At 40.3% G+C, this 16,220-nt stretch overlaps 3 protein-coding genes across 5 annotated transcripts in view; 2 read left to right on the forward strand and 1 right to left on the reverse strand.

Moving 5' to 3' along the window:
- Positions 1 to 16,220, reverse strand: part of si:ch211-193k19.2 (uncharacterized protein LOC100034574 homolog) — a 1,126,861-nt gene that overhangs the window by 569,153 nt on the left and 541,488 nt on the right. The window lies entirely within an intron of this gene.
- Positions 571 to 10,546, forward strand: rp9 (RP9 pre-mRNA splicing factor). Its single transcript, XM_034241029.1, has 6 exons — positions 571 to 864; positions 1,085 to 1,115; positions 1,227 to 1,356; positions 5,019 to 5,110; positions 5,570 to 5,631; positions 9,646 to 10,546. The coding sequence occupies exons 1-6, from the start codon at positions 719 to 721 to the stop codon at positions 9,854 to 9,856; spliced, it is 672 nt and encodes a 223-aa protein (XP_034096920.1). The 5' UTR covers positions 571 to 718; the 3' UTR covers positions 9,857 to 10,546.
- elmo1 (engulfment and cell motility 1 (ced-12 homolog, C. elegans)) overlaps positions 14,049 to 16,220 on the forward strand; it is a 99,196-nt gene continuing 97,024 nt past the window's right edge. Inside the window, exon 1 of one of the 3 annotated variants that reach the window (XM_034240955.1) lies at positions 14,049 to 14,232. The gene's annotated coding sequence lies outside the window, so the exon portion shown is untranslated. The remainder of the gene's footprint in view (positions 14,233 to 16,220) is intronic. The other 2 variants (XM_034240954.1, XM_034240952.1) reach the window with 2 other exon arrangements.

The raw sequence follows: 16,220 nt of genomic DNA on the forward strand, positions 1-16,220 counted from the left end.
TACCCGCCTAATTTGTTGTTCTTGTATACTACTTTTACGTCGTTTGGTTATTTATTTATATTTTGCTCTCTAAATTCAACAACTACTAGCCTACTTCACTACTATTTCCTTTATGATGATTTTTGGAGGTGTGATTCTGTTTTGGACAGCTGACCTTGAGAACATCATTGTGTTAGTCACTAATGTACTAACTTGCTATAAATAAAGTTAGGTAGGCCTACTTGTGGGTTATCTGTTGCCACTTTTTAATAGCGGGTAACTGACTCCTCCACATTAACTTTTTAATTTCTCAAAATAACAAACATGAATCCTATGGGTGAGGGTTAGGGTTATTTAGAGAGTCTGAACATTAAAGTGCGTATTTAGAGAGTCTGAAAAAAACTAAAAAAGTGGCGAAAGATAACCCACAAGTACCTAACGTTTTTTTTGACGAAAATAAGAATAACATGTTTTTTGTGTCACAATGAAATAAACTTGAGTTTTTCTAGAGAGGGAAACGCCATTTTTACCACAGCGGTACTCCACGTGTCCTGCAGGTGGCGCTGGACTTTAACAAACCGGCCTGCTGCACAGGAAGTCGGACAGCAGCAGAGAAATGTCTGCTGGTTAGCCGCTGTTAGCACGCTGCTCGATGTCTCTCACTGTGTAGCTGACAAACTATCGTTTAATGCAGCATAATTTATAAGTAAATGATTGTTCGGGGGTCTATATCAGGGCAATGTCGGACAAAAAGCGAAGAAGAGAGAAGGAGGACCGACGAGAGCACAAGAGACACAAGTCATCCAAACAGGATTTGGAGAAACTCAAAACACACACGAAAAAACTCACCCAAGAAGTGAAACAACTGAAACACCTTGAGACGTTGTGAGTAAGACTACTGAGAGCTTTTCTGCTTCAGGGTCCAAACTTATGCATGAATTATAAATGCAATTGATAAGTTATCTGTTGTAGCTCATCCATAATAATTTACTCTTACGCTCTTCCGGTTAATGTTTGGTTGTACTTGTGGTATCTTGTTATGGAAAAGACAGCTGAGCTTGAAATAGTCTGCAAGAATAACATCAGTATTATCTTCTTCATGCAGCTATGAGAAGCCTCCACCAGGACTCATAAAGGTAACGTTACATTTAGTAATGAAGCTTTAAAGAAAAATAGCTGTTGGGATTTTACACATTTTGTTATCATTTACTCAAAGAAATGCCCAAAGGTGAAAGTTACTGTTGCAGGAGCACGAGGACAAACCAGAGGACTGTATTCCTGCTGAACCCGGAAATGAAGCAGCCAGGAGCTTCCTGGCCCACGCGCCCACCAGGGGGCTGTGGATGCCCCTGGGGAGGGAGGTGAAGGTGATGCAGTGTGAGTACACTTAGCACTCATTCACTGATAACTGAAGTTTGCTTTGAGAGAGATATATGCACTGTTTGTTGTTTTTAGGAATGCATCAGTTGCACGATTCTCAACCGACAACAACGTTTAGAACAACAATTATGGCCAGTTCTGTGTTTTTCTTTATTTCTGCAAGGGAAATACAAATACATCTTTATTATTAAAAAATTAGAACTGTAAGCTCTTCATGACACCACTTTGAATAAGAAATACACTTTACAAAACCTTCTTTAGCTTGCGATTCAATAACCTACACATCAAGAAGATTTTAAGTAACATTGAGTGTTGGAATCTCTTGTTGTCTGTGATAACAGTTGCACAGTTATCTACTATTGCCTGTCATTTATTCATGAAAGACATATTTAATAGCAAGAAATTGCCATTCATTCAATTAAATTGTTAAATTATAACAAATATACAGACTGATCTGACTCTGATGACTATTTACATTCGTCTTTTGAGCTTTTTAAACATCTCATCTTATAATTCCTATCCGACAGTGTTGTTGGTTGAACGGTTTTGATCACAGTTTAAATAATAACTTTTCATCTTAAATGTTGTTCTTGAGCTCAAGAAAGAGTTGCTGCTCACAGGTCCAAACATGCACTCACATTCATAAAATTAGGATGAAAACTCTCTTTAAAGCTCTTAACCTATGTTGACAGATTCCCTCATATTGGCTTTAGAAGTACCAGCAGCACCTAAAGTGTATGAACTGTAGGTGGGAGCAAACATCCATCATGTGTGTGGCAGTGGTTTTGATGGCGGAAAAATTTAACCACAAGAACTTGTCAATTAACACCATGCCTTTTGTTTGTCTATTGCAACAGATTAATACTGGTGTTGGTGGAGATTACCTTCTGACAAAGACTTTTCTGCAGAATCGGTCGCTCTGCTTAATCCTTTGAGAAAATGTTTGAATATGTCATTTGGCTTAAAGGGATAGAGAGACGCCGCTTTGAATGATATGGACGTGAAACAAACGTAAACAGATACTTTGTGTGGTCTCACTTTAAGACTCAAGTTATTCATAACAGCTATACATTCAAACAGTGTGAGATTTTGACACAAACTCTTGTTTTCAGTGAAGCCACAAAGTGAAGATTTCTGATTAGTTTGAGGAGGTTCCTCTTTTATAATGAGGCATAAATGTCAAGTACATGAGCAGGGCAATTTTGAGTGTGTGACTCCTTTTCCTAACACTAAATAAATGTTTTTCTCTTGGCCCATGGAGGAAAGAAACTACAGTTAATAACATCTTAACTCAAGGTTAACTTAATATCTTTCGTTCTTAGCTTTAACTGCAAATCTTAGTTTTCTTAGTAGACAGTTTCCTCTATTCCTTGAGTTTGTTCAGTTGTCATCAAATATAGGCTTTTAGTCGTGTGATAACATGTATGTGAATATATTTGTTTTTGGTATGTACAGTGGGGCAAACAAGTATTTAGTCAGCCACCAATTGTGCAAGTTCTCCCACTTAAAAAGATGAGAGAGGCCTGTAATTTTCATCCTAGGTGCACTTCAACTATGAGAGACAAAATGAGAAGAAAAGAAATCCAGAAAATCACATTGTCTGATTTTTAAAGAATTTATTTGCAAATTATGGTGGAAAATAAGTATTTGGTCAATAACAAAAGTTAATCTCAATACTTTGTTATATACCCTTTGTTGGCAATGACAGAGGTCAAACGTTTTCTGTAAGTCTTCACAAGGTTTTCACACACTGTTGCTGGTATTTTGGCCCATTCCTCCATGCAGATCTCCTCTGTGATGTTTTGGGGCTGTCGCTGGGCAACACAGACTTTCAACTCCCTCCAAAGATTTTCTATGGGGTTGAGATCTGGAGACTGGCTAGGCCACTCCAGGACCTAGAAATGCTTCTTACGAAGCCACTCCTTCGTTGCCCGGGCGGTGTGTTTGGGATTATTGTCATGCTGAAAGACCCAGCCACATTTCATCTTCAATGCCCTTGCTGATGGAAGGAGGTTGTCACTCAAAATCTCACGATACATGGCCCTATTCATTCTTTCCTTTACACGGATCAGTCGTCCTGGTCCCTTTGCAGAAAAACAGCCCCAAAGCATGATGTTTCCACCCCCATGTTTCACAGTAGGTATGGTGTTCTTTGGATGCAACTCAGCATTCTTTCTCCTCCAAACACGTCTAGTTGAGTTTTTACCAAAAAGTTCTATTTTGGTTTCATCTGACCACATGACATTCTCCCAATCCTCTTCTGGATCATTCTAAATGCTCTCTAGCAAACTTCAGACGGGCCTGGACATGTACTGGCTTAAGCAGGGGGACACGTCTGGCACTGCAGGATTTGAGTCCCTGGCGGCGTAGTGTGTTACTGATGGTAGCCTTTGTTACTTTGGTCCCAGCTCTCTGCAGGTCATTGACTAGGTCCCCCCGTGTGGTTCTGGGATCTTTGCTCACCGTTCTTGTGATCATTTTGACCCCACGGGGTGAGATCTTGCGTGGAGCCCCAGATCGAGGGAGATTATCAGTGGTCTTGTATGTCTTCCATTTTCTAATAACTGCTCCCACAGTTGATTTCTTCACACCAAGCTGCTTACCTATTGCAGATTCAGTCTTCCCAGCCTGGTGCAGGTCTACAATTTTGTTTCTGGTGTCCTTTGACAGCTCTTTGGTCTTGGCCATAGTGGAGTTTGGAGTGTGACTGTTTGAGGTTGTGGACAGGTGTCTTTTATACTGATAACGAGTTCAAACAGGTGCCATTAATACAGTTAACGAGTGGAGGACAGAGGAGGCTCTTAAAGAAGAAGTTACAGGTCTGTGAGAGCCAGAAATCTTGTTTGTTTGTAGGTGACCAAATACTTATTTTACCGAGGAATTTACCAATTAATTCATTAAAAATCCTACAATGTGATTTCCTGGATTCTTTCCCCCCATTCTGTCTCTCATAGTTGAAGTGTACCAAGGATGAAAATTACAGGCCTCTCATCTTTTTAAGTGGGAGAACTTGCACAATTGGTGGCTGACTAAATAATGTTTTGCCCCACTGTATATGACAATGAAAGAGGTCCTAAAATGTTCATATTTGTATTTTGTGCCTCTACTGTGACATGTCTGCATGCTCTAATGTTCAAAAAGGTCTTTATTTTTCTCATACTGCCTGTGCTGCAGCACCTCATTTCACCCTCTGTCTGAAACCAGAGCCTTGTCTGCTCTGATTGGTTAGCTCGCTTGCTCTGTTATGATTGGTCAAACACCTAGAGATCCTGCCTCTTAGCCTATCTATCACATACACTGTGTAATGCTATGTTATGGAAGTAAACAAAGGAGTCCAATGGAGGTGTGTCAGTCACGGTGGGGGGAGTGTGGGAGAGACACTCCCTGTCAAAGGAACTATGGGATGTTAGCCTTTGCCGAGCATTTACATGCACAAAACCAAAATAACACATATTGGAAAACCCCAAAAAGCATAACAGTGCCCTTTTAAGTATACTCTGATGTGATTGTGACTTTGGGTATATAAGGTAAGATTATGTTCCTAAGGTAAAGAATGTACTTTCATGCCGATATTGAATCTATAATATTGCAGAGTTGTACCTGTCACGTCTGTCCAACTGTCCCACTATTAACTCTCAGATGTGTTTCCTTTGCTGCAGGTTGGAGATGCAAGCGTTACGGACACAGGACAGGAGATAAGGAGTGTCCGTTCTTCATCAAAGGAAACCAGAAACTAGAGCAGTTCAGAGTGGTGAGTTTGTGAACTGCTTATTAACTTGAGTTATTTATGGAAGAAATGGTCCACAGACAAAGAATGTAGGTTGGGTTGTTGTAGGTTAAGGAGCTGTGACAGAGACAAGCGTCTGAGAGCTGAGGTAACAACAGATTTGGGCCGTATTTAGTTTACACTGAGGAAACATGTGGGCAGCAGATTCCTTCCCACTGCTGGTTCCAATAGGCCTGTTTAGCATGATCTACTGCAGGAACACACAGCCTCTCTAACCATTACCATAAATGCAACTGTGTCATATTTTCATGCCTCGCGTTGTCACGGTGAGGTTTTTAAAATTGCTGACATAACACTAAATCCAGTACAATGTATGAAATGTGTTGAGGGGAAATTGAATGGACTAAATGTGAATACATAGCAACTGTTATTGTAAGTAGGTGTGTTTTCTTTAAAGTGACAGATTGCATTTTGGTGTTTTAGGCTCATGAAGATCCAATGTACGACCTCATTCGGGAAAACAAAAGGAATGAAAAAGAAACCAGGTACATGCACTCATCTTTTGAATCATGAAGGTTGCTCACATCATTTGCTGTAATTTCCATAATTAAGAGTCAGATTTGTTTAAAGGACAGACAAGATGTTTTCGGCTGCTCTGACAGTTGGATCACACACACTTGAGAACTTGCAGGTTTTAGTTTTTTTAACTGTTGTATCACAGCAGAGTGGGACAATCTCAGCTGACCTGGAAATCCTCTCATGGTGGCTGGTTCTCTCTCTCTGTCTGTCTGTCTGTCTGTGTGTGTGTGTGTGTGTGTGTGTGTGTGTGTGTGTGTGTGTGTGTGTGTGTGTGTGTGTGTGTGTGTGTGTGTGTGTGTGTGTGTGTGTGTGTGTGTGTGTGTGTGTGTGTGTGTGTGTGTGTGTGTGTGTGTGTGTGTGTGTGTGTGTGTGTGTGTGTTACAAAAAGGTTATTTAAAGGTCAGTGGCGTTGTGAAGTCTGGGTAGCGTGTGTATGCTGCAGTAATTATGGCATCTTCTTTGGAAAAATACTGAAAGTCCAGCTTGCTTTTCCAATTGCATGAATTGTGCCGTAAGTTCTCCTCAGAAAGTGTAATGATGCAGTTGTAAATATAGGCTATTTATTCAAGAGCTTGCATCTACTTAAGTTTTTTCTTGCAATTTTTCAAGGTAGAAGACATTTTGTATTTTACTCTTTTATACTTGTTTTTGTTTTTTGTATCCTTCCCAAAGTGACTTGTTTTTGCATTGATGATATCATCTCTACTACTTAACTACAATTATTTATATTTGTATTTTATCTGCGGTGCACACTCTTAATCAAAAATAATCAAACACATAACGAGATGTCAAGGAGCCACAGGAAGACAACAAAGCCAATATATATATATATATATATATATATATATAAAGTATTTTTTATGGGTAAATGCAGCCTGTTGCTTTTAGATGTGTTATTGTAATGTAATTGATGCCTGACTGAAACGCTTAGTCTCTAATAAAATCAGTGCTGACAGTTTGGATACATAAATCCACCGTACTGGAGCTGAGGAGAAGGGACTTTTATAGTTTAGCTATAGGCTATGAAGTGCTTTTATGATGGAGATGGAGTTCACTTTGAGACCTAGAGGTAAACTACCAAGAGAAGCATAACACGAAGTGCTCAGATGATCCTGCTGCTCTGAGAGATCAACATAATGAGCTCTGATGGGCACTTCTCACGAGCATGCCACCCTTTTATCAGAGAAACCCTTTGATGGCTGAATAGTTAACAGTTTCTCAATGTCCTCATGACTTTCACATTTCTGATGTCATCATAGGGCTGCTCGATTATGGCAAAAATCATACCACGATTATTAAATACGATTATTCATTGACTTTGAAAACATCCATTTATTGAACTTTAAAACAAATGATAATTTGAACAGTCTCTTTTTAACTGTTGATTACCCTGAACGTATATTTCAACTGAAAAACCAATACAAAAATAAATTAAATAAATGATACATTTAAATAAATAATATCAAAATAATAAATACCAATAAACAAGATCAACAAATATTTTGGAGCGCACTTCCACAAGCTACTAAACATATATAAATTAGACTAAAATAATTAGATCAAATATGTTCTAGTGCACTGTCACAACCTAGCAAAGCAAAATAATCATTTTTTTCAATTATGTTGTTTTCGTAATTGTGGCAGGCGAAAATCGTAATTGCGATTAAAATACGATTAATTGCACAGCCCTATGTCATCATGTGCCAGCTCACCTCTCTGAGCTGATTAAGGGGCATGTCCTCCAGTGGCCTTTCAATGCTGTACTTTTCTCCATTCAGCTAAACAGTGAGACTCTTTCTCACGTATTTTGTGATGTGTTGATGTTCTCAAACTTTTTAAGCTGTTGACAAGAAGCACATGTTTGAGCAACTCTGATATTGACTACTCTCCTTGCTGGACAAATGTTAGCAGAATGTATAGATTCAGTTAAGCATAATTTAATGTGGCACAGAAGTTATCCAAACTATTTTAGCCATCTGAACTTCAAGCTTCACAGCAGGATGACCTCATTATCCAGGTGTGCTGTCAAAATCCTCCGCACACCTGCAGTTTAACGGGTACGTGGCCACTGTTGGCAGTCACTGGAAATATGTTACACTGGTAAGACACTTGGCTGACAGTCCGTAAATGCTGGTACTAGGACGCCTTGCTGAAGGACACTTTAGAACAGGCATCCTCAAACTACGGACTCCGGTCCGGATCCGGACCGAACCAGCACTGTCTCCGGACTCTGAGCAAATTATACTTTTCATATGTATGATCTCTCTGTATTATATGTGAGACATCGCCACAACGCATTCGCAACGAGTCAAAATTCTCCGCTATGTCCACTGCAAACAGCGCTCTGCATGTCTGACTGTTCCACTGTGTTCCACCTGTGTGTGTCAACGCTTTGGTCCAATCACATTCAGCATCCAGTCAGCGTTTTTTCCCCCCAAACAATCTGCGAATCAGAGGCACAGTAGGGCGGGTCTTCGCGGACTGCGGGTGGGAAAAATGTGTGTGTCTCTTTCAACCTGTCTAAGTCAGAGCGAGAATTAAAACAAAAACAAAAAAAATTCAGAGCGAGAGTTAACAGCTCATCTAGTTCCATCTGTACTGTAGCTAGTAGCCTAGTTTCACCTACCGGGGTGGCAACTGACACCCTAAAAATAGGCCTTGCCACCCCAGCTGCCACCCCAGTTGGCAGCTTTGTTTTGAAAGAAAAGTTGTGGCTCATCGGACATTTATGAGAGAAAGTCTCTAATGTCCGAGTGCAAGTGAATGCAGCACAAGATGCACGTCATGTAACCCCTCCCCCGGTCCTGGCGCGAGCGTGGACATACGATTTGGCGGCGATTTCATTTTTAACTGGACGGCGCAAAACGAGAAGCATTCGGACCCAAGCACTGAAGGAATGAGGTATTTGCGGTCTACAATGACAGATAAGAGACTGTCAGTTTGGCTGTACTCAGCATTGAATCAAAACGCACTAAAGCTGTTGATCTTAATACGTTTGTGAGGCGTTTTGCTGAACAAAATGGTAATCGCCGCATTCAGCTGTAATAGACATGTCAACTTGATGCTCTGCTCACGGATGAGCATACACAACTATTAAGATGATGACCTTACGTGTGTAAATATATTGTTTTCTTTGAGGGGGTCTGCCCCCAAAAAACTGTTTTAATTCCTGAGAAAGTCAAATAAGACGGTGTTTAAAACTACACTGCCCAGCCAAAAAAAAGTAATCACTTTGATTTAACTAGGCCAGTAGGTAAGGACTCTCCACTGGATAATAACTGAAGTATAAAAGAATGCATGACTGAAGTGATGGAGACCATGTTGAAGGCAAACAAAAAGAGGAAATAACAGGTCAAATCAAGCAAATCCCCTCTCAGATTGCACAGCAACCAGAAGAACATAAATACTGGCTGGTGATTTGATTCATCAGCTTTGTGATGGAATAAAAAATGCACAGTGCATTTCCTTAGCTGTGGGTGAGTCCACTGACACCACTGACAATGCTCAGTTGCTGGTGTTTGTGAGTTTTTATGATGAGGCAAAGGGGGAGTTTGTTGAAGATGTGTTGGGCCTGACGAACCTCAGTGGACACACAAGGGGGGAATACATTTATAAAGCAATAATGGGAATGCTGAATGAAAGAGGGTGCAGCTGCCTTTATTCATAACTGTGCAGCTCTTACACTGCGACTCTGAGGGGTCAAGCACAGAAACAATAACAATGAAAACTGCTGCATACAGATTATTTTTGTTTTTGCAACCTCGTGTTAAGAATCTTGTTGCAATTGTTTAAAAGTTTGAATGACCGTAATAAACGGACCTTTGTCTTATTGAAACATTTATTTTGGACCTTTAAGATTTGTATTTGAGTACCCCTGCTTTAGAAGCTTGCCAACATCTGAGTCTGCATCACAGTTCAGTTTCTCTCTCTGTATTTGACTCTATTTAAATCTCATCTCCTCCTGCCTTTCCTGTTTCTAGGATCCAGCAGCTGCAGCAGATGCTTCAGGACAGCACTTCCTCCAATTCAGACAGCTCCTCTTCCTCATCCTCATCCTCCTCCTCATCAGACAAACACCGCAGCAAGAAGAGAAAAAAGGGGAAGGACAAAAAGAAAAAAGACAAGAAGAAGAGTAAAAAGAAACAGAAGCAGAAGTCGTCCAAAACCAGTGACTCTTCAGATTCAGATTGAGTGTTTGGAACAGGCTTGTTTACTTGTACGCTGTGTGCTTTAAACATAGAGCATGGATGAAGTAGCTGCTATGGTAGATCTTACGTAGTAGTGAAGTTTTCCGCACTCTGAAGACGTTTCTAAGCCTTTTCTAAGTCCACTGTGCATGACTTCCCCAGGATGACGACTCGCATTATACCTCCTCTCCGACGGATGGTGCAGCACGGGGTCATACGGCACAGCTGCTTAAGGAAGTGTGTGCAGCGTGTGCCACGGTGCATATGTGTGTCAAAAAGCATTAGCTGCATGGGTAATTAATCTTAAGTGATATGAAATGAGCCCGCTGGTGTACGAGATAATGTTCTTCTATCTACGGTGTCCGCAGATACAGTGTGTTATTAAGAGATTGTATTTTCCACCATATTTTTGTATCCCTGCCATCTCCCTGGTATTAAATACTTTGATTGTAGAGTGTGCTAAACACCGAGGTGGAAAAAAAAGTCTAAATGAAACGTTGGAGTACAGCTAGAATTTGTCTTCCACGCAAGCCAGAATGTTTGAATGCTTGTTACTGTACAGAAATATTTGAAATGATTTGTGGTTGGAATATGCTCATTAATTTGCTCTAAAGAAAACCACAGCGATGGGAAAAGAATGTATGTGAATGTGCTCCCTTATTCTGAGAATAAAGATGGCTCTCTCTCCCTCAAATGTTTACTCGGCTCCAGGCTTAAGAAAAGCAAACATGTTAACCATTTTGGCCTTGAATGAATGTGAAAGAGAATCTTTTTCATATTTACGGTGATCTTTTGAGGAAAGTGCAGCGAAACTCCACACGGCGAAGTCTGATCATTAAAAGTGCACAGCGTAGTCCTGCCGTGACCTTCCTCAGAAAAGAAAAGTTCATTTACAAGAGGCGAAGAACATTTTTTTTTGATCTTGTCCTGCTAGCAGTCTGAGGATACTTCAGAGGGTGTTTCTCAAAAGTCATTTTGCAATCTACACAATGCACAGCGACCCTCCCTCTGTGTTCAACTCATCAGCTCTCTATAAGGACTTTGCAGCAGACTTGCCCTTTAGGCCACATTTGAGGAAGCCTTTTGTGTCATTTCGTCATGAGCAACACATTTTTGAGCAGAACTCCCTGTGGAAACGAACTTGAAACATTCCCATTTCCTAATGACCCTGCTAGAGAGACAATTACAGTAGACCTACAGGGAACAAGCAAACTAGATTTCCATTTAGATGTGTGCATTAAGCTTTCCGAGCAGCTCAAATGCTGTAGGCACTAGGCAGTGTATGTTAGTGTGAAATTGCAATTCTATCAAAGAGTGACAGATTATAAGGCCATGAGAGCATTTTAGTTGCAGATTGAACGCTTATTCATTCTCTCTTCCTTTTCATCTTTGCTTCGCGGCTCTGTCCATCGCCTGGACCAATAACCTAAGATAAATCAGCGTCATTGAAACAGTCTGTTCTGCATTGACTTCTCTCTTTCTGAGTGGAACAATGAATCTCCCAGATGAGATTCAGTCACAGGCTGCTCAGAGGGAGGTTGCGCCTCACGTAGAGAGAATTTGGTCAACTGAGAGTCTTTATTGAAGCACTCTATCTTCTTGGACCAGGGACAGGTCAGACGGAGTGCCAGGACAGACTCATTTTGCAGATTGTGTTACGACTCAAAACACATTTGCCAAAAACTAGTAAATTAAATCTTTATGAACCGAGCCCTGTGCCTAACACATGAATAATTAATCATGTTTGCCAAATGAGTAGGATGCCAGTTCCAATTATTTTGTAGTCATGTCCTGTTGTCTTCACAGCAGATGTGCAGATATAGTGAAACTGTATTGTAATCTAGATTGAGTTACACAACCAGCTGAAAGTCTTAGGTTTAACTTGAGAGATGAAAAAACATTGACTGCATTTGATGGCTGCAGAGATGCATTGTGAGGCTGCACTTTATTTAATGCATCATGCAGTACTTATATATTGTCCATATGGCTTAAAACCACTCCACTGCCTCTTTGCTGTCTCAGATAAAACGATGATATCCTCTGTGAGCCCTCTGATGTACAGTCTATGGATGTACTCTTGAAAGCTCTGAAGCCAAAGTCAGGGGTGCAAAAGTCACCAAAACTCACTCAGTTCTATTCCAAAATCACGAGAACAGAACAACAAAAAAAGGAGTTTGGTTTCTTGCTGGAAATCCCCCTAAAAAGGTACACTGAAAAAGCTGAACCGTTGACTTTGATTAAATGTATTATGTCAACAAATTTCACATAACTGTATAAGGTTAGTTGAAATAAATAATATTAAATTAAACCTTAATATTATTGCTTTCAACTAACCTAATACAGTTATGTGAAATCTGTTGACATTTAATTAAAGTCAGCATTTCAATTTTTTCAGTGTAGTGGTTAGAAATGATTTATGCACAATTTAAACTGTGTTTTCCCTATCTAATGTGACCTTCCAGGGTTAAAGTATATAACCATTTGAAGTAAGTATATGTGACTTAAGTCAGGTTGAATGCTGAATCTTAACTACATCTCTTTGTATGCAGATAACCTTGCTTTTATACAGCCCTTCATTTCATTTCAAACCTTTATTTAACCAGATTTGTCCCATTGAGATCATAGATCTCTTTTTCAAGTGAGACCTGCACCCTTGATCCAATTAACAATTTGATGAAGGCCACAGGCTGTTATTTAGACAGAAGTTTAAATCCTTTGCTTTTCTCAGAGAGAGACAGAGATTTCTACTGTGTGTGTCACTCCAGATTCCCCACACTCATAAATGCACACTTTGAGTTTAATATCAGAAACAGTCTGTTATCCCTGACAAAATTAAGGGGAAGTGGCCTCATGTGGCTCAGTGTTGCTCTGCTCTGCGATAAACTCTTCTATCCTGTCTTTTACAATTACATTGAATGAAACTCCACCATTATGCTGTGTAGGACCACTGCTGTGCTACATTAAAAAGGCTCCCGGCGTATTGAAACATTAGAAGGTCATAATCCTACCCGCCAAACAGTTCTCCGTGTATATGTGGGGACCAGAGAGCGCTCAATAACCATGAATTATTAAAGTCATTGTTCATGTTTGCCTTTCTCTTCTGGCTGCAAGATTGGAGGGAGTTGCTTCTTTGTGCCACTCTGTGTATGGCACGTTGTACATCTGCTTTATTCACCAATATAATCTAATATTGTGTAACAATATGAATACACTATTCTTAAAAGGCAGTCACGAAAAAGCTCATCCGTTTTTTTTTAAACGTATAGCCTATTATGTAAACTATTAAAGTACAATCCTAAAATGTGCTATTTTACAATGTTCCTCATATGTTAGCTCAGTAAACACATATCTAACAATTTTTGAACACTTAAAGTTAATCTGCTATATAAACAAGTGCTCAGATTTTTGGAAGAAAAATAAAAGACATTTGCTTAAGTTTGGGTAAAAAGCAGTTTAAGTTTGTACAGTACTTTCAACACGGCTGTTGAAGATGTTTGGATCTCACACAATGAAACACGTTTGTTCATTTGTTTGTTGACAAACAGATTTAAAAGAAACAAATGTTAATTGTTCATTTCTGAAGACTGTCATTGTAATATTAACCCTATTTAATCGACTTTTAATGTTGTCATATTTAGTAGATTGTGTCTAAATGTATGAGATCTACATGTATTTGCCCAAATCCTAAATTTTCTAGAAAATAACAGTCATCCGAAAAATGATTTGTAGCCAATGACCACTGAAAATAACTAATCTTGAAATAATAAGAACCATACCTAAAAAAAAAAAGTATATATATAATTAAACAAACATGTGTCAGTGTGTTTTATTAAGTGCCTACAGGTTGAACTTCAGGGGGCTGGTGACTCACACCTGTTTCTGAATGGAAGACATGAGTCGAGTAAAAAAGACTCAACAAATTCACAATTACATGCAGCTTTTTAAAGCGGACATGTTAACCATGTCCTATCATCCTGAAATCAAAAATATAAACCTGAGTGTTTTTTCCCTCTGATCTAATCTGATTGAGTTTGTAGCCTGAAACGTTATGGAGCAAAGCTCGCTGACTGACTACGGAGCTGCTAAAAGCCAAAGTAGCCTCCTGACATCTTTATTTAAATCTGATAAATGTCACCACTCGTTAGGCAGTGACTCAGTGAGAGCAGCTGGCTCTCATGTTTTCATGCATCCTCTGTCTGGCATCACCATCAGCCAGCAGACGGCAGAAGAAGAAAAGAGGAAGTGGAAACATCAGCACTATCTCTATACGGCAGAGAGAGGGAGGGAGGGAGCAAACACCGCTGAGTGACACTCACACACACTCACACACAAACTCTGGACATCAGCGCTTTAGTGGAAGAAGTGTCCTCGCCTCGTCAGGTTAGTCAAAGCTTTCTTCTCTTGCGCAAATGTTGGTGTTGAGCAGTGTTTGTAGCTTCACTTCCTCCGCGTTTGCTGCTAAATGTTGAGGATTCACGATGTTTTGCGGCTCGCTGCGCTTTTCCTCAGCAAGCGTTTATGTGTGTTACATTGCAGCGAGACAATGCTGTGTTTCTCCCTCGTCTTTCCCACCCTGTGTGTCCGTTTCCCCCGGCTGTCTTTTACTTTGTGAAGTGGCCTCAGCGGCTCTTTTGGGCGCTGTTCTTATTATTGACATGCCTCATTAAAGCATCGCAGCCCACTCTGCTTTCACGCAGAGACACACGTTGAACTGCAGTGGGAATCAAACTGCCTTTAAATCCATTCACAGTGCTCCTTTTACTTCTGGTTTGTTAAACAAGTGCGCGTTAAAGCTGCCTGCAAGTTGTGTTGTGTTTGCAGCAGATCTGTGAAGGCGCAGAGCTGCTGCTGCAGTTTCCCCGGATCTTTGTTTTAGAGCATGCTGTTCGCTTGATACAGAAAAAGTGATGCGTTCACTGATGCCTCCGAGTTCACCCTGCTGCTAATTAAAGAGCTGCTTAAGGGTGTGCGGTGTGTTACTCCAGCACAGCATGCATAGCCACACCATGGGCCTGTCATTAGAAGAAGGGAGAGAGAAAGCTAGACATGTGATGTTCGAGCTCTGTACTCTCCTACATAAAATGAACAGCAACAATGTCAAGATGCATTGTAATCTGGCTGCTGTGAATCAAGTTATCTGAGGTCTACTACTTAACTTGTCTTCTCTCTACATCAATGGTTAATACAAGTTGTTTATGCCCGTCATTTATATGCATTCATCAATGTTAAACACATTTTTAAGGCTTTCAACCCCTTTTCAAACCAAGCAGTGGCCACTTATAACCCCTCAACACTGGTTGCTTATGTCAACGAGTTGAAACTAGTTAGCCACATGTCTTTGTTCTTGTTATGGGATTCTTATGGGATTTAATAATTCATAATGTTCCTGCTTTGCTAGGCTGATGATGATTGTTGTTCTACCCCTCAAATTTAGCAGGCAAACCATGAATCAAGGTGGGGAACCACACCTCTGTTTGATAGACTGTGTGACATTTTGTTTTTTTTATTCTAACACATCCCAGAAACAAAAACACTGTATATGAGCCTTTCCCGGCCAGCGGTAGGTGTACCCCAGGGGGTACTTCTGCTGTTATTAGGGAGCACATGGAAACATTATACAGTAAAAACATTGGATTTGATCTGCATTCTTGTCTTGTGGGTAAAATAAACATGCAAATAGAATTACATATTGATGTAATGCTGAATTTGAGTACATGTATTGCCATAATAACCTAACCGCTATTACAGGCCCAGCTTTACTAACCATTTGAGTCAATTCATAATGCAATTGATAATAGTTGAAATAAAATAGAAGACTAAATTGCTGGTACTCTAAGTAGTAGTAGGCTAGTACAAAGGTAATCTTGACCAAATGTACTGAAGAGAAAAAGAGTCCAATACTCAACAGTGAACTGTTATGATAGCAGTGAAATACTTTTCATAAAGCCATCCTTTCACTCAAAAGGGTTCTTTGGAAAACATTACTGTAGATGAAAAAATGTGATATTGTGCTATAAAACTGCCTTGAAACTGCTACTATTCCTCTTTATGCCTTTGGACCCACAGTGGTACTTTAAAGGGCCCCTGGCTGTCTGTGGACCCTATTTTAGGAACTGTTGCTCCATATTTCCTCTGTGATCATTCAGTTACCAGGAAGAAGCCACAACAGTGTTGGTCTGTGGCACAGAGCGTCTCCCAGCTCCCAACATCAGGGATTCGCTGTCGTCTTCCCTCGCTCCCTCCAGGCAGCTTCTGATGGCGTTAGAGCCCATTTACATGCCCTGTTAGCCACCAAAGACATGCCTGTTGTGATGGAGCCACACGCATGCCGGCATCTCCGTGTCAACTCGACAATAAACACAGGCAAA

This window comes from Gymnodraco acuticeps, unplaced genomic scaffold, assembly GCF_902827175.1.
Source record: "Gymnodraco acuticeps unplaced genomic scaffold, fGymAcu1.1, whole genome shotgun sequence".
Lineage (NCBI taxonomy): Eukaryota > Metazoa > Chordata > Actinopteri > Perciformes > Bathydraconidae > Gymnodraco > Gymnodraco acuticeps.